Source organism: Myotis daubentonii, chromosome 4, assembly GCF_963259705.1.
Source record: "Myotis daubentonii chromosome 4, mMyoDau2.1, whole genome shotgun sequence".
Taxonomy (NCBI): domain Eukaryota; kingdom Metazoa; phylum Chordata; class Mammalia; order Chiroptera; family Vespertilionidae; genus Myotis; species Myotis daubentonii.
Window position 1 is genome coordinate 106,684,146 of NC_081843.1, and position 18,474 is coordinate 106,702,619.

General features: G+C 44.6%; 1 protein-coding gene across 3 annotated transcripts in view; it reads right to left on the reverse strand.

Moving 5' to 3' along the window:
• Positions 1-18,474, reverse strand: part of NNT (nicotinamide nucleotide transhydrogenase) — an 80,757-nt gene that overhangs the window by 36,593 nt on the left and 25,690 nt on the right. For all 3 annotated transcript variants that reach the window (XM_059694812.1, XM_059694814.1, XM_059694813.1), the window contains exons 8-14: positions 10,044-10,177; positions 9,565-9,756; positions 7,854-8,007; positions 5,005-5,166; positions 3,919-4,029; positions 2,975-3,120; positions 1,296-1,491 (exon numbers count right to left, since the gene is read on the reverse strand). In XM_059694812.1, coding sequence (XP_059550795.1) covers positions 1,296-1,491; positions 2,975-3,120; positions 3,919-4,029; positions 5,005-5,166; positions 7,854-8,007; positions 9,565-9,756; positions 10,044-10,177 — 1,095 coding nt within the window. The remainder of the gene's footprint in view (positions 1-1,295; positions 1,492-2,974; positions 3,121-3,918; positions 4,030-5,004; positions 5,167-7,853; positions 8,008-9,564; positions 9,757-10,043; positions 10,178-18,474) is intronic.

Here is an 18,474-nt window from a genome sequence, read left to right on the forward strand (position 1 = left end):
TTCTGGCCAGGTGATGTAAAAGTGCTGAGCTCATTCTATCCTATTTAATAAAAGGCTAATTGCAAATCAACCGAATGCAGAATGACCGGTCACTATGACGCACACTAACCACCAGGGGGCAGGCGCTCAATGCAGAAGCTGGGCTCACGGCTGGTGAGCACAGCAGCAATGGCGGAAACCTCTCCCGCCTCCACAGCAGCGCTAAGGGCCCCGAGCGGGGATGTCTGACTGCCAGCTTAGGATATTCCCCAAGGGGTCCCGGACTTTGAGAGGATGCAGGCCGGGCTGAGGGACCCCCCACCCCCACCCCAGTGCATGAATGTCATGCACCAGGCCTCTAGTGTCTAAAGGTTTTCCTGCCTGAACCCCCAGCACAGGCACCTTCCTTCAGGGTTTTTCAGTCAGGACAAAATGGGGCCGAAAGCTAATGTACTGATAACTACGTATTTAGCCACCAGCTCCTCACGATAAAAACATTTGTGTGTATAAATACACACACGACGTTTTACTCCTATCAGTGGAATGGAGCACACAGTTTTCAAATAATAATAAAGTATACAATTCTCTTTAATGTAAATTCCATACAGGCAATTGATTTTCACAGAATGCTTTTGTTGATTTTTGCCAAACTCTGGTGCCTGCAGCCAACCTAGTGTTTGCTGATGCCTTTGTGTGGTTCCCACATGAATGCTGGTTGGTAATTTTGTTAACAGTAACAAACAAGACAAAAGTGAAGCAAGATGCATGTGAGAACTTGGCTCACTGTCAACCGTGTGAGCGACGACTTCGCTGGATCTGGTAAAGGCTTGCACACACTAGAAGGATACTGGCCCAGTTTTTGTGCTATTCGCAATATAACGGCTAAGGACACGACACATTTTTCAGTTGAAGCTGCGTTATCAACATTTTCTCCAGCGCTTTCTCAGGTCTGGATAATCAATAAACCATGGTCAATGTCAAGCCACCAGAGTGGTCATTAAACATGGAGTTGGGAAGAGATGAACAGTAGCCCATCCATCATTAGACAGTATTTCTACCAGAGACAATAAACACGGACAACCTCAAGAGCCAAATAACAAAATCTGAAAAATTAATTAGAAAAGTATGGATAGCATTTTTATTACCTTTGTTTCTACTATAATTTATCTATTTTCTTTTGGTGAATAGTCATCACAATTGGTATAATTCTCATTCAAACACAAACACTAAAACCTTTACAGAGTAAGTACATCAACTGAGTCAAAAGTGAGAAGTGAGCATGGGTTTGCACGAAGGCAGAAGCCCACAGTGCTTACCAATGGTGCTGCCCAAAGCCATGGCTCCCGACATCTGAGCCAACAATTCCGGGCTCGGGTTCAGGCCTCCAAGGGTGGCTGCAAGGCCTCCAGCCACGCCGATCATGCCCAATGCATTGCCAAGACGAGCAGTTCCCTGGGTGGAAAGGCCGGCCAGGGCACCAACACAGCACAGACCTGAGCCCAGGTACATGATCTTTCCAGAGGAAGAGGGAGAGGGAGAGGGAGAGGAAGAGGAAGAGAGAGAGAGAGAGAGAGAGAGAGAGAGAGAGAGAGAGAGAGAGAACATCAAAACTTTTGGTCTATTAACACAGGAAAGACCGCTTGTGAGGAAACGTGATTCTCTAAAAACAACTTTAAATGCAGACAATAGAGAAACCACTATGAGCTCTTCTTTTAATATTTCGGTATATTTTCCTACCCATTAGGGATACTAAATACTCTCCATTGTACTTGCAATTATACCATTCATGTAAATTGGTTTCTTCGGGATTTGATGGCATGCACAAATGCATATGGAAGTACCTAAATCTAAATTATGTCATTATGGGATCTAACCAAATGCTGGAAAGGAGGCAACCGCTGACGCTGCCTGTGCCAGGGGACCGGGCCACACACTGCATGAATGTTGTAACTCGGTCCCATGAGATCCCCGGGAGGAAAGAATCTTCAGCCTCATTCACAGAAGAGAAAACCAAAGCCTGAAGAGGTTCCATAATGTTTCCAAGGTCAGCTGATCGGTGAGTAGCAAATCTGGGTCAGACATGGGTCTCTCTGACTCACCGCTCCAACTCTTCTCAAAAAGAGATTGTGCTCATTCAACAAATGCTACATGTTGGAAGCAGGAGAAACCAAGGGAGACGTGATCTGCCTGCTGTCTGGGAGGTTGCAATCCAGTGACCGTCATTGCAAAGAAATGGAAAATACCAAGCTCAAAGTTGAGTATTATAATTACATGTAGACCTTTCAAAGTTCAACTAGGTTATTTGCTTTGTTATAGAGTATTCATCTTTAAACTATCTTTTTAAAATTAATTGGCACAACATCTCCTGATAACAAGAGATGATGTACTAGATTTTAGAGGGGAAAGTAAGAAAAGGACTAATAGCACTTACTAATATACTTTTTCAAATGTATTGCCGATTATTTCATTGCATCCCTACACCAATCCAGCCCGGTGCAAAAAGAGGATGGGCCCTGACCGGTTTGGCTCAGTGGATGGAGTGTTGGCCTGTGGACTGAAGGGTCCCAGGTTTGATTCCAGTCAAAAGCATGTACCTTGGTTGTGGGCAAATCCCCAGCAGGGGGTGTGCAGGAGGCGGCTGATCGATGTTTCTCTCTCATCAATGTTTCTGACTCTCTATCCCTCTCCCTTCCTCTCTGTAAAAAATCAATAAAATATCTTTTTTAAAAAAAAAAAAAAAGGATGCTAATAACCTTCTTGACTATTTGTACATGTGGAAAAACTTGGGGACAAGCAGGGGGACCCACATTTGCACGTTCAGGGAGTGGGTCCACCTGGCTCTAGAATCCAGGGTCCCGATGCTTTATTTGACCAAGATGTTTCTAGAGTTACTGTTGTATCTGCATGATAAAGTGTGGGATTTGGTAATGAGAATGTTACTCCAATTGAGGGAAAAACAGTGGCAAAAACAGAAACTTTCCAAAGAGCCTCTTACTTGTTCAATGTTATAACCGCTGGAGAGGGCAGCTAAATATCCTCCAACAAAGGTACCAGCAGGGAGCAGATACAGGTAGTTGTATTCCGGGGGGTCAGTGGGACGCTTAAACATGTCCAGCATCCTCTGAGTCACCAGAAAGCCACCTTATCAAATAAATATAAAACAGAGAGGTTACCTCATTGAGCAACACCATTGTTTTAACGTGCTACAATTTTTCTATTTTAAGCACCTTTATCATCTATGGATAAATATCATGTTAAATAACAGACGGTCAAAATTAGATGTTATTTTATTATTCAAGCCAGTTCCATTGAAAGAGGGGGGGAGGGACCTAAATTTGCTATCAGGCAGAACCAACTATTTCCGCATGACTACAAGTAACCAGCCATTCAGATGGCGTGGGAATGCAACCCATCAAAGGCAGGGTTTATTTTCTAATAGGTTATCCTGTTTGTTAAAGTCTATAATAAATGATAAGAGAAAAAATACCACATCAACGGGCACTGGATTTCTTGGACCCATAAAGAATTTTTAGCTACAAAATAGCATCAAGTGAGTATCGTGCACAAATTAAGTGCTAAGCGTCCAGTTTTTAGAAATAAATTCAGGCTAGGATAAGGCAAAAGACTAAAATTTTTATCTCAAATTAGACTTATCTAGAGATGTTATGGTGATCATGCTTCATCAACTTAACGCCCAACTATGCCTTTAATAACTTGCCAGCTAACTTGTATTTGTTTTATTTCTTTTGGGACCTTGAAGTTATATCAAAAGAGTTTCTAAAACTTACAGACGGGCAAAATAACTAATTTCCCTCCACAGAAAGCATTTATGAACTGAGTGAAACACTTTTAATGGAATGTCTATGTTATACTCATTTATATTTGCTTCTCATGTCCCCGTTCCAAATAGCACCGTGGCTTCTGTCGCCACCATCGTACCTGCGATGTTGACCGAGGATATGAAGGTAGCAAGAGCAGCGAGGCTCTGAGCCGTGGTGGAAGGGTACAAATGCCCGCCCATCAACGCCAGCCCACCAACTGCAGTCAACCCTGCGAAGAAAGCATCAAGATGGTAATCAGCCACAGTGATACCGCCAATCAATGTCACAGCGAAGGATGGCACAGGCACAGGTTCAGGAAGGAGAAAGTTCTCACACAGCCTTCCCCCTGAGGTACCATTTGGGCAAAGCGTTAACAACACCCCTCCCCCTTTTGCATAAGATTCTGACCTTCTTCTGTCTTTCTATCTCTGTTCCCCTGCCAATGACATAAATCAAAAAGGTCGTTAGACAACGTTGCTATGGTGAAAAGGGACCCCCGGGGATAGGCTGCAACTGAACTGGAAGGAACAGTCCCTGGACTAGAATACGTGATGGTGAAGCCATAGTTTGGCACTTCTTGGAACTGGGCATCATCCCTGCGGAGATCCCGAAAGCTATGCCTATGGCCATGTTATAAGAGATGCCCACAGCGGCCAGGAGGCGTCCAAGCAGGGCAGCTCCCACGTGTGTCCAATGTGGGTCTCGTTCCTCAGATCCAAGCTCCCACTGGGGGCCACAGGGAACAGCCCCTGGGCAGGGTGTGGACTGCGGCCGGGCCCTCTGTGAAGAGTCGCCCCCAGGGAGCGGCCGATGCTGCCCTATGGCCGCTGGGTCCTGCCCATAAGCTGCAGGTGAACCTGACATCAGGGGTGGCAGCTGCAGACTTGCTGGGCTGCACGCTCAGCCGGCTCTAAGAGCCCCAAGAGGAGGCTGCATCACGAGTCTATGGAGCACTGCTTCCCAAATGTTATGGGGGGAGGGGGGGTCCCTCCTTCCATGGCAGTCACCGCCGAAGGAAATGACAGTGGCTGCCCTGCTGGAGATGGAAGCAGCCCAGCCCAGCCCCGTGCCTGTGGGAGCCCAGGCCACCAAACCACAACCCCTGACGCCAAGCCAGACCATTTGCAAACACAGACTTCATAAACCTCCTGCAAAGCACTCTATAAACCCATGCAAACCCGAGGCGGGGGGAAGAGGAACAAACCTGAGATGGCATTCGTCACGGACATCAGTGGCGAGTGGAGGGCAGGCGTCACTCCCCAGACGGTGTGGTAGCCCACAATGCCGGCCAAGCCGAACGTGGTCACCATCTGGGAAAAGGCTAAATTGGGAGCTGAGAGGCCCAAGCCCAGAATCCCGGTGAGACCTGGAGAAGGAGAGGGAAGAGGATGGGCTGACAGCCACTTATCTCAGGAAGATTAAAAGCACATGCACACCCACAGACAAGCAAACACGTGGAATAGCCAGTGCTTTTCAATTCCACACCCTTGCCAGTAATGAGCAGACTTCTGAGACATTTCATGGTTGGGAAGGGGGAGAGAGGAGGGATAGAGGTATTGTGAACAAAGCTCAACTTCCCGGCCACCTACCCCCAAAATAAAGTAAACTGTAAAATCTATTCAAATTGTTGAGTCACCTTAAGAGCAATGTGCACATTTCCCTTTGTGGGGCTTGTACCCTGCCCTGTTTTAAGTTCCACTGACAATCTCACGTGTATTTAGACAAGTGTTTTTCTTCCCCAGTGACAGGCCTAGAGGTCTCCCCAAGCATTTCCTACTCAGGCAAGACACAACCTTCCTCTGACAGGGCTCCTGTGAGGCCAGGTCTGTCATCTCAGATGTGGCTGAGGGAGAGGGCTTGAAACGCGTAGGAAGGGTTTCACTGCCTCCGGCACCTCCCAGACATGTGGCTTCCACCCACCCGGCTCCGAGTTTTGCAATTGCTCCCGAATCTGCGCTGGACCGCTGGCCGGGCAGGCAGCGCCAGCCTCAGCACCAAGTCAGCAAAGAGGATTGTACAAAGACAAGGGAACACGGCCAATTAAATTAAGAATGTGCACAATACAAACAGTCAGCTCTGGACACACATCTTTAATTATCGCCTTTCCTAACAGCAAACATGTGGACAGCTGCTGGGAACAGAAGGAAGGGGGACCCAGTGGTCAGGAAAGGCAGAATGAGAGCAGGCGGCCAGGGAGCTGGCATTGACTTTTCCTGAAGAGGGTCCTTTTTTTCCCTGGATGCGAACTATTTCTTTATAAGTGGCACAGACAGAGCATGTAGGCATCGACATTCATTTTACCTTAACTCATTCAATAAGACCGTCGTTTTCATTTTTATTTTCCCACACACAGAAGATTTCCAGTGCGGAGGGAAAGTTAGATAGGATATTGTCTGGTGCTCCAGTTAATCTTTAGAGAAGCTGCACGGGGCTGTGGTTAAGAATACCGTTCCTCGAGCCAGAGTACCTGCATCAAATCCTGACTCGGCAGCTTGCTAGCTGTGTGATCTCAGACAAGTTACTTAACCTCTCTGTGCTATAGTATCCTCATCTGTAAAATTATTAGACCTTTGTCCTCATATGGAAAAAGACAGAAATCACATCTGCAGGTTTTCTTATCAACTATTTAATAAACTAATGTGTTTTCTACAATACACGTAATAATGTCAGATGTACAATTTCTATAGTCTGTATAACACAGGGAAAAGAAGAGAAAGGCAGAGAACAAAGAAAGGAGGGGAAATAAAATCAAATTCCTTGAAGTATGCTATTCAAATAGATTCCTAACACATACACATAAAAAATACTTGTTTTCATTACAAAGGAGGAAGGTCAAGGCAAAGAAAAACAAATACAGGGCCATCCTTTTGTTCTCTGGAATATGTCATTGTCATACCTATTAAAATGCAATAAACTTTAACTTAACATACATAAGAAAAACCTAAAAAATAAATCATCATATATCCTCATGAATCTCAAACAGAAATGGCAACTTACAATCCTACTGATATACGTACTCTCTGTGTACACTACAATAATCCGGTTTCTTTTTTTAACAAACAAGTGCAAGTAGGAACAATGCCCATTTACTCACAACGTTCACAACTAGAGGTTCTTTTAGTCATTTTGCTGAGATCTGCTCTTTATTCAAGGAGAGTTAACAAACTTAGCTTTCAAACATCTGGACTCACACGGGAATTAGGGGAATGCTGAGGCTACAAGAATTCTCTGTGTCTGGTGCTGGTCCTTAATTCTTCAGAGTTTGCTTTTGTTTGGGGTTGGTTTTGGCTCTAAGCAGATCTAAACATTTTTAATTTATTCTATGAGAGAGAAACCAATAAATATAATTTCAAATATCCACATGTCAGACTCAACAATTCATAGCCAGAATGAATATTTATCCTTACGTTATAATAACTCTTTAGTGTTTTCACAAAAATGAATTTAAAAACAAAGACTGGATGTTAAATTGTAAAGAAAAGAGATAATCCCTTAAAAATTGGATTTTTTTTGTACGAGGTGGACAATTTAGAATGTTGGCCAAATGGGTTCCAAGGCTATGCCTGTTTTGCCCACTCTTCCGCGGAAACATCTGGTTCCCCAGTGTTCCCCAGTCTGACCCAGCTGTGCTGGCCATCAGAACTGATGTTTCATAAACCGCCAAATAAACAAATAAACAACCACATTTATACGCACTTCACGTCAACACGATCTGACGGACACCACTACTCAATATATTTGACGTAGATAAAAATATGAACAATCATATTTAAAATGTTTTAATAAAAGGAAACGTATTCACTGCCTGTGTATGCTTTCCCACACATTCATTCCAGTATATAGCATGGTGCCTGTTAGCTCCTGGGGTAGCAAATCTACACAGTCTCCAAACCCACCGGGTGGGACAGACAGCATGTCTATGGAAAACTGCTTCTACAGGCCCAACTCCTAATGGAATCCAAAGACGGCAAAAGCATTTCACTGGCTACTCCTGACATGACTGTCCAAATTCAGATCATCAAGACTACATGCTGGGGAGTGGGAGGACCTCACCTGCGGTGTACGCCGAAGCCGTGGTCATCGTTTTCCTGAAGGGCGTGACTGTCGCTGCTTTTTCAGCTTCCAGCTCAGCCACTGTCTTCGGCTTCTCTGGGGCGCCTTGAGGAATGTTTTTCGGTGTGGGAGCAGGGAAAATCACTTTGCCATCCTAACAGAAATTAGCAAAAAAGCATTTCTTATGTCAATCCAGTGTTTTAAAAATATGTTGGAGGGGGGGAAAAAGCTGTGTTGTTTTTTTTTAAATAATTTTAAATAAATTTGTACATCCCTGGCCGGTATGCTCAATGCTTCGAGCGTCACCAAGTGGTTGCGGGTTTGATTTCCAGTAAAGGGCATGTATCTGGGTGGCAGGTTTGATCAGGCCCTGTCCAGGTGTATGCAGGAGGCAACCAATCGCTGTGTCTCTCTCACATCAATGTTCCTCTCTCTCTCTCTTCACCCCCTTCCACTCTCTCTCTATAAAAATCAATTAAAAAATATCCTCGGGTGAGGATTAACAAAAAAATAAATAAGTAAAAATAAATAAATTCATATACTAGTAATTTATAAGTTATCATTCTATCTATACTAATAAAAGATAAACATGCAAATTGACCGTACCTTCGCTACACCTTAAGCCACACCCACCAGCCAATCAGAGTGACTATATGCAAATTACACCAACCAAGATGGTGGTTAATTTGCATATACCGGCTGGGAGCGAAGACTGAAGATAATGTGGAAGCGAAGCGCTACAGAAGGGAGCAAAGTAGAGGCGGTGGAGACAGGAACGGAGCCAAGGCTGCGGAGGTGGGAGGCGGGAGGGCAAACCCTGCCGCAGCAGCTGGCAGCGGGAGGGCAAACCCAGCGGGAGCGGCTGGCAGCGGGAGGGGAAACCCAGCCGGAGTGGCTGGGAGTGGGAGGGGAAACCCAGTCACAGCGGGTTCCGCTCCCTTCTCTGCTTCGCTCCAACCTCGGGAAGCCCTATTCTTGCAGGAATCTTCCTGCAACGGGCCTCTTGTAAGATATATAAAAGCCTAAGTGACAGTTACGACTGGTCAATGGAACAACCAGTCAACCAATCGCTATGATGCACACAGACGCTCAACACAAGAGCTGCCCCAAGGTGGTCAATTCACTCCCACAGCCAACCTCCTGTGGCCCCGGCCGGCCAACCTCCCGTGGTACCTCCCCTCCGCCAACCGGCCCCAATCGCCCCAATCAGGACTGGGCAAGACAACCCCAATGGCCCCAATCACCAGCCAGGCCAAGGGACCCCACCTGTGCACAAATTCGTGCACCAGACCTCTATTTATATAAATATATAATGCATGTTTATGTAAATATATGTTTGTGTTACACATACATGCATAGATACATAATTTGTATGTGCATAGAACACACATGAAAGAATACAGATCAAATCCTTAAAAGCAGGTAGGTTTGAGAAACATTTCATTTTCACTTTATTCAATTCTGATTTTTTTTGTTTTGCTTGTTTCCGTTTTTCAAAAGCTATGCATATTTTAGGTGTGTCATGTGTGTATATAAGTCTTTGGAATATTTAAGTCATTCTGCATTTTTAAACAATTTTATTGGCAAAAAAGCAACACATCACTACTTTATTAGAATAGGCCTCAATTCCAAACTAGGATTCTTCCATGGAAAGACACCCTAAACCAAGTTTGCCTTGAAAACTCAGGAAAGAACAGATCTCTGTACCCACCTTCATCACGACAGTTCCTCTAATGACGTGGCCCATTGTACCAAAGTCAAAGTCATCTTTCACTTCAAAGTAAAAGTTATCTTTGTCAGGGCTGATGGCCTTCAGGAGCTTGGTGATGTTGTTGGAATACAGGGTGCTGGCCTGCGTGGCCATTCGGCTGGGGAGGTCTGTGTAGCCTATATGAGTAACTCCCTGAATGAACAAAAATGCAGTCAGGAAGGCCTATTCGTATGCTCCCATTCTTTCCAGGACAATTCACAGTCATAGGCAAGGCTACGTTTCAAAATGCTGTATCTTTATAAATACGTACACATCCTCACACACAAATATACATTTCAAAAGGACCTTTAAACGTGCCTACTTTTTATTTTTAAAATGTTCAGGCTTTGGTTTTTCTAAATACATAACGGAATAAACACTCACACAAATCCCTGGAGATGTGGGAATTGGTTCATAGAAGAGGAAGCTTTGAGCGATACCTTATGAACATACAGTTCTCCTGGCTTCGTGGTTTCAAAGTTTCCACCAGCCTCTGCAGCTAAATCCACAACAACTGAACCTTCCTTCATTGACTCGATCATTTCTCTACTAAATAAAACCGGAGCTTTTTTACCTAATAAAACCAAAGAAAACAGTACAAATTACATCATAATTTTTTAAAACTATATTCTGAGTATTACAGTCGTCTCTGGGCACTCAGGAACTCAGCATCTGAAATTTAAACGCCTGCAAGAGACCCCTAAAGTCCATGCCACAGGTGAGAGTGGTCGATCTTAAGGAAGCATAGGGCGTGAGCTGCAAAGCCAGGGAGGGGATGGAGCCAATCGCTCAGCATGGAAATCCCAGCACTGTTCTTCCCAAAGGGTTTACCTCCAGGACCACTCATGAGAAACATTTTGCTTGGTTTGTTTTTGTTGTTGTTGTTTTTTTAAAAAAAAAAAAAAAAAGCATAATAATAAGCTATTAAGGAAACTATGTGCTCCCAAATTGGACAATTCATGAAAGTCACAAATGTCAAGGGAATATTCGATAGTAATATATGAGTTACAAAACAGAAGCTTCCTAATCATTTTAGCAAACATCACCAGGTATTCCTGCATGTTCTATTAATCTATCCTAGTTTAACACAGGATAGCTCTGAGGAGAGTCAAGACAGTGCCATGGATGCATGGTCTAATGAAGCTGATTTAGGCAGCCCTGTGGTGCACCAACACAACCTCTCCATCTCAGTAGAAAATGACTACAGAGGCTAAGAGGGCTGTGTCCAGAAATGCAGAGATCCTGACCCAAGCTAAAGTCAAGCAGAGTACTTTTTTTTCCATGGGAAACCCAAAAAAAAAAAAAATCAAATGACCTTTATTATACAAATACATTTATACTTACATGTTGCCTAAAAACAGGTGGTTAAACCCCAAAAGACCCACAAATTTATCCTGTGGGCAAATGGTGACTCAAGCAAAGTACTTTCTATGTGAGCTCCACCCCTGGAACCAGAGGAAAATGTTCTCTGCATAATTAATTACTTGTCTAAGGAACCACAGAAAAAGCCAGGCCAGCAAAAACTTGGGTTTCACAAACCAAAGGCCTTGAGATATTCCTCAATGTACTAATGCCTACGAAACACATTGGTCAACAGCATATTTTAGCAGATTGGAGAAATCCCTAATGAGCTATTTAAAGAAGAAATCTAAAAACAATCTTTTACCTAATAATTAAAGAACATACTTATTTAAAAAATTTTAAGGATTTTGTTAATAATTTACCTCTCATAGCAGCAAATTTCCATGTAGCTAAAAGTCAAAATTTTACCACAACTCTATAAGCTATGGAAATTCTCACAAAACAATCTCACACTTGAATGACAGCATAAATAAGAAAGTGTATAATATTCTCAGATAAATTATAACATGTGTGCCTTCCAATACATGTTAGATGTACATTAGCTACCAAAATCCCTAAAAAATTAATCAATGAGTATTTATTACACATTCTGATTTTACCAGTTAATACAAAATGATTTAAAGGTTATCTTTAAAAACAGAAATAATACCGTTTATTTCTCAAGCCATTCAACTGAGCTCAGAACAAGGCTAATTCATAAAAGAGGCTCAATGGTTCAGCCGGCGTGGCTCAGTGGTTGAGTGTCAACCTATGAACCAGGAGGTCATGGTTTAATTCCCAGTCAGGGCAATCGAACCCAGGCCTGGGTTGTGGGCAGGATCCCCAATACGGGGCATGAAGGAGGCAGCCAATCGATGATTCTCTCTCATCACTGATGTTTCTGTCTCTCTCTCCCTCTCCCTTCCTCTCTGAAATCAATAAAAATATTTTTTTAAAGAAAGAGCCTCAATGAAATGGTTATCTTCATAAAATTCAGGTAAAACACAGGTCAGCCGTGTTTCTCCTCAGGGAGACCCACGCCAGATCGCCTTCCATGGGTGCTGGCCCCTCACCCTCACGAGTACGTCCAGAGCCTGACAACCTCAGAGACCACCTTCGACATTCCACACAGTCCTTGAGAACATCTGGCTTCCTACTGCAAACGTCGCTGAGCATTTCAGTCCCGAGTACGGTTCGCAAGACCAGGAGTCACCAATGGAAGAGAAGGGAATTAGGCTAATAGTCTACAGGCCAGACCCTACAGGGGTGTTTCCTACATCTAGTCCTCAAGTAACTCTGCAAGGTAGACATTTTTACCCGCTTTCAGAGATGAGGAATCTGAGAGGCACATCCACTGTTAAGCGGTGGTACCGGGAATCTCAATCTACTCATCTGTCTGAGTCAGGATCTGACCCCCAGTGAACAAATGAAATGCAACCAGATAAAATGACAGAGTGGGGAGGAGGAAAAAGGCTGTCGGCTGCTCAGCAAATTCACAGTTCTTATGGGCTGAACTGTGCCTCTGGAAAATTCATGGTTTTGTTTTTAAATTTGTGTGTGTGTGTTAATTTAAGTAGAGTTGGATTTTGTTCTAGTAGCCCTGGAAGGCTAATAAAGTGTTCTCTTCTTCCCAAGCACACAGCTAGGCGACAATCCCCAGCTTCCCTCACAGTTAGATTTGGCCGCATGACTAACTCTTAGCAAAAGAAATGTGAGCAGGACCGGTGTGCGCCACTGCCAGGGTGTTATCCTGCACCTAAAAAGGTTCAGGAATCTGGAGAAGGGGCTGCGACGTAAATTAAATAAACTAGATATGAAATATAAATTTGGAATACATGGGAGAGCCAGATGGAGTTTAGCTTTTAGTAACTAAGTTCTCTCTGAATCTCCGGACCCAGGGCTTTTTATTCACACATTTTTGCCCTAAAGCAAAGCAAATACACATATCAAAGGTAAAGTTTGGTAAGCAGTAAAGTATCAGGTTGTTCATCTGTTTGGCCAGCGGCAGGTAATAACATGTAGATTTGCAGGTGTGGAGAAATGCCCTCAGCTGTCTGGCAGCAGGCAATAATATGTATCTTCAGCCCTGCTGAAGCCTCAAGGTTCACCAACCTTTTGATGATGTTCTTGCATTTATGACCTGTTGGATTTAGCCCCCAGCACGCCACGGCTAGGCCTCCCACACACACTCCTCTGCGTCCCTTTCCTCGGCTGGCTGGAACAGAGACAGCGCCCAGAGTGACCTGCACAGCTTCATGACGGTGATGGCCACATTGTCACGCCTGAATCCCCCAGGGGACCACATGAAGGAGAGCTGCCCACCGATGTGTCAACCATCCACCACTGTGAACTCAGCAAGAAGCACACTTCTAGAATGTCTGAGCCATTACACACTTTGGGATTAAGTCGTTATGCAGCTAGACCACGCTAACTGCTACTAAGCACAAGAAAGGATGGGGCAAGGCGGATGCAGGAGATGCAGAAATGCCCAGGGTGGGAAGTTCTCGTTGTTAGCTCTAGCGGGGGCTGCTTCACCTAAGACAGCCTCCGCCTCCCCACCCTTTTCCACCCGGGACTGCCCGCAGGGAGCACAGTGCTTCCCAATGTTGCAACATACTTTTGGACAAATAACAGACCAAACCAGAATACAGTTCTGTAGCGCACATTTTCCCAACAGAACATTTGTTAAATTTAGCCCAGTCTCTCACTAAATGTGCTCAAACACACTCTAAGAAGACAAGACTGATGAATGGAAACAGAAAACTCCCCATTCTGGCACCCTCCTCTCGATGACAAGTCGCCCTGTGAGTGTTGAAATCTACCAAGAGGTGCGTAGACAAGCAGTGATTACCAACCCTTGGTAACGATGTTGCAACATGTAAGTATTTCTCTCTGCCCTTCACAATTCTCAAAACCAAGGAAACTTTGTAAAAGTAATATTATAAAATTCTACACAACTATTCTATACAATAATATATTTAAGGAAGAGGAGGATGGTAAATGAATCTGATTACTCAGTAAAAAAAAAAAAAAAAGTTAGGCCCAGGCGGTGTAGCTCAGTTGGTTAAAGTGTCATCAGGATACCACGGTTGCATGTTCAATTAAATAAGTGCAACAACAAATCAATGTCTCTCTCTCTCTCTCTCAAATCATTTTTTTTTTAAGTTAAATAATTCAACTAAGTTGGAAATCACTGCTCTATATAGTTTTGTCCTGGAAGATCCTAATGCTTGCAGAAGAAAGAACAGAGTTATCTGAAAAATAAACCTTTACTTTAGGGCAGGGGTGAGGAACGTCCAGGCTGAGGGCCATATAGGGCCCTGGAAATCATTTGGTCTGGCCCTGCCAAGGCATTAAGGGTGAATGAATTAAATGTTTGACCAAACAGAGCAAGCTAACTGTTAAGTTGATAATTCTGTATGGCCCACGAAGGATGTTATAAATCTCCAAATGGCCATTGGCAGAAAGAAGGTTCCCCACCCCTGCTTTAAGGGAAAACTTTGCTCAGTCATCAAAACAAAATTATCTTCGTGGAATTTCAAAAATGGAGAGTGCATCGCTGTAATCCTTCTCTTGTCTGAAGGAACAAGTTTGAAAATCAATGTGGAAAGTTCCTCTTTTGTGCTATATTTCTACTCCACATAAACGACATGGCCACATCACTAGAGAGCCCATGCTGGTTTTCAGGAGAGCTCTCTCAGAGAGCTCCCAAATAGTCCAGGAAATCTTGAGAGTGGGGGAGTTGGAGATATCACACTCCCTGATTTCCAACTATAACACAAAGCTATAATAATCAAAACATGAGGTGCTGGCCCTGGTTGGTTTGGCTCAGTGGATAGAGCGTCGGCCTGCGGACTGAAGGGTCCCAGGTTCGATTCCGGCTAAGGGCACATGCCTGTGTTGCGGGTTCGGTCCCCAGTGGGGGGTGTGCAGGAGGCAGCCAGTCGATGATTCTCTCTCGTCATTGATGTTTCTATCTCCCTCTCCCTTCCTGTCTAAAATCAATAAAATATATTTAAAAAAAACAAAAAAAAAACATGAGGTACTGGCACAAAAACAGATGCATAGATCAATTGAACAGAATAGAGATCCCAACTTATAAGGTCAATTAATCTATAACAAAGGAGGCAAAAATATACAATGGAGAAATAACAATCTCTTCAACAGTGGTGCTGGGAAAAGTGGATACATAAAAAACCATGAAACTAAACCACTATCCCACACCATACACAAAAACAAACTCAAAACAGGCTAAAGACTTAAATGTAAGACCTGCAAATATAAAACTCCTCGAAGAAAACACAGGTAATAAACTATTTGACATCAGTCTCAGTAATATCTTTCAGGTGTGTCCCCTCAGGAAGGGGAAACAAAAGCAAAATAAACAAATAGGACTTCATCAAATCAAAAAGCTGTGCACAGTAAAACCATCAACAAAACAAAAACACAACCTCCTGATGGGAGAAGATATTTGCAAGTGACATAGCCAACAGGAATTAATATCCAAATTATATAAGGAATGCGTACAACTCAATAACAAAAAAATAAACAATCCTATCAAAAATGGGCAAAGGAGCCCTGGCCAGGTTGTTCTGTTGGTTGGAGTGTCCTCCCATACTCTGAAAGGTTGCGAGTTTGATTCCCAGTCAGGGTGAGTACGGGAGGCAACTGAGCCATGTCTCTCTCTCTCTCTCTCACTCTCTCGCTCTCAAATTAAAAAAAAAAAAAAATGGGTGAGGATTTTAAAAAAATGGGCAAAGAACACAAAGACAGTTCTCAAAAGAAGATACACAGACAGCCAACAGACATGAGAAGATGCTCAACGTCACGGGAAATTCAAATCAAAACCACTTCACCTACAGAATGGCTGTCATCAATAAATCAACAAACAAGAGCTGGCAAGGATGTGGAGAAACAGGAACCCTTGTGCACTGTTGGAGGGACTGCAAATTGGTACAGGCTCTGTGGAAAACATTACGAAGATTCCTAAAAAGGCTAAAAATAGAACTACCTTACAGCTCAGCAAATCCACTCCTGGGTATGTATCGGAGAAAAATGAAAACGCTAGCTTCCCAGTCTTCAGTTACCCTCTGCAGTGTTCCTACCCAAAATGGAGCCAACGGAGCATTCTCCATCTTCCCTTGGATAACCCTGGAAAAATAACGGGATTGTACCAACCAAGACCTAAGGAAGGCACCCGGGATCATCAGGGTGGCAACATCTGCTGAGCCACGATTGTGTGCCAGGCTCTTGTGCTAAGCACATGCCACCCCGCCACCATGGGCGACAGCCAACACTCTCGCTGAGAGCACAGGGCGCAGCGCAGCTGAGAACCACTGGGATCTGAGGCACCGGCACAGGGCTGTGAATGAAGGAGAAGGAGGGCTTACCACCCAGCGGGAGGTGGCAGAAACCAAATCTCAGATGGAGGAAGGAAGTGTTAACTAACGAGTAGGCTTTCGAGGGGCAGGGCAGAGCCGGACACATTCCAAAGAGAGGGAACGATGTGCAAAGGCCTGAAAGTCCTTGGTCTATTTGAGGAGGTCACCGCGGCCAGCGTGACTGAAATCCGACCCAGAGAGCACTACATGAGCTTAACATGAGGCCCCAAAGCTAAATCAGGCCCAAAAGCTACATAAATACCCTACCCGGCAGTACAGACGTGGTAGCAAAGGTTGGGGGTGACGTGACCCAATCCTGGTCATTTCAGACGCCTTTGTCGAATGCTGCAGGGCACCCGGTGCTCCAAGACACAGTTATCATTATTAAACAAAGCCCCAGGCTTTCCAATAGCTCCGGCTCAATCACACAGCGAGGGCCAGACCTGAGGGAGGAAGGGGCAGCGGGAAAGCTTACGATTTTCAATGAGGTGGCCTTCAGGAAACCTTTACATGGAAGACTGTCTCTGGCAGGTAGACTTGGCCTGTGCTCCACAGTACTCCATTCTCCCTGGAATTCAGGTGACACCTGCCTACACATGGTCAGTGCCAAAGCACCACGCTTGCTCCTCACCCCTTCCCACTCTCCCCTCCTTAACTCACTGATCAGATCTTCAACCTGATTCAGCCTCTTCCTGGTCAAATAGTCCAAGTCTTTGAAAAGTCTCACTAACAGGGTTCCAGGACACTAGGAATGCTAAAAATCATCATCATCATCATCATCATCATCATCACCTATATATGTAAAAGCTTAAGCACGAATGACCGTTCAACCAGCCGCTGTGACCACACACAGACCACCAGGGGGCAGACGCTCAACGCAGGAGCTGCTGCCCCCTAGTGGTCAGTGCGCTTCCACAGCCAACCACCTTTGGTTGGCCAACCTCCTGCAGTTCCTCCCTTGGCCAGTTGGCCCCAACTGGCCCCAATCGCTGGTCAGGCCAAGGGACCTGTGCATGAATTCGTGCACTGGGCCTCTAATAATAGTAACAACAACAACAATAATAATAAAGCTCTCGTGTCTCAAAAGGTGTAGCAGGAAGATTATGAGCACAGCCTGAGCATGCCCAGAGCGGGGCTGCCTTACTTTCTAAGTAATCTCAAAGGTCCAAGAGCTGGACAGGAAGTCTGGGAGCTGTCCTGTGTGCACAGTGCCACAACATGGGACAGCCAGCGAGGCCCTCTCCTGACATCACCTACATCAAGTGAAATTCCAGCCTTTAACCGATTGCCCATCCCACTCCTGGGGTCCAAATGATGGAACACGTATGTGGTACAAAATCCCAGGCCACACAATAATTAGCTGGCTCCAGAAATATTTCATCCCACATACACCCCACACAAGTACAAGATCACTGTCTTTTCAAGCCCCCTGACTGATGTGCACCTGGGAGAAAGGAAAAGTTCCCGAGTCCATTAGGTTGTAACCCGAAACGACCTGACCACCTGTGTCCCTCTCAGAATTCTCACCCACCCAGGCCTCCAGGACGGCCACGAGGACTTGGTCTAAGGAATCTCAACTCGGAGAACTTCTGACATTTAACTTAATCTCCTCTGGGCCCAACTCAAGAAAAGCCTTAGAATAACTTCTGCTCTAAGATCTTTCAGGAGTTGGACATGCCACCAGGTGACCCATGCAAAGGCTCAGGATAAACCTGCAGAGGTACATGCAAGGACACTGCTTTTCAAAGGGCATTTGTGCCTTTACACGATCTTTTCTATCTTTTTTTCTAGTACCCATGCTTCCGGTTTCAGTCCTGGAGGGAGATAAAAGATCGTTAAAAAGATCTTTTTTTTTTTTTTGGTTTTCAAAAGAAAAAAAAAATACCAGAAAGGTCCTTTTCAGACCAGCTTTCTGAGTGTGAGCTCTGGACCAATGCACTGGCCTCTGTACGGTTAATGTGCTGAGGCGATCGTAACTTCAGAAGAGGAACAGAGTGATAAAACTTCTTCAACAGTCTTCTTCCAGACTTGTTATACTGGGGTAGCTCCATAGGTTAGGGTGGGTGTCGGCCTGCTACTTCAAGGTTGCGGGTTCAATCCCCGGTCAGAGCACATACAAGAAACAATCAATGAACACATAAACAAGTGG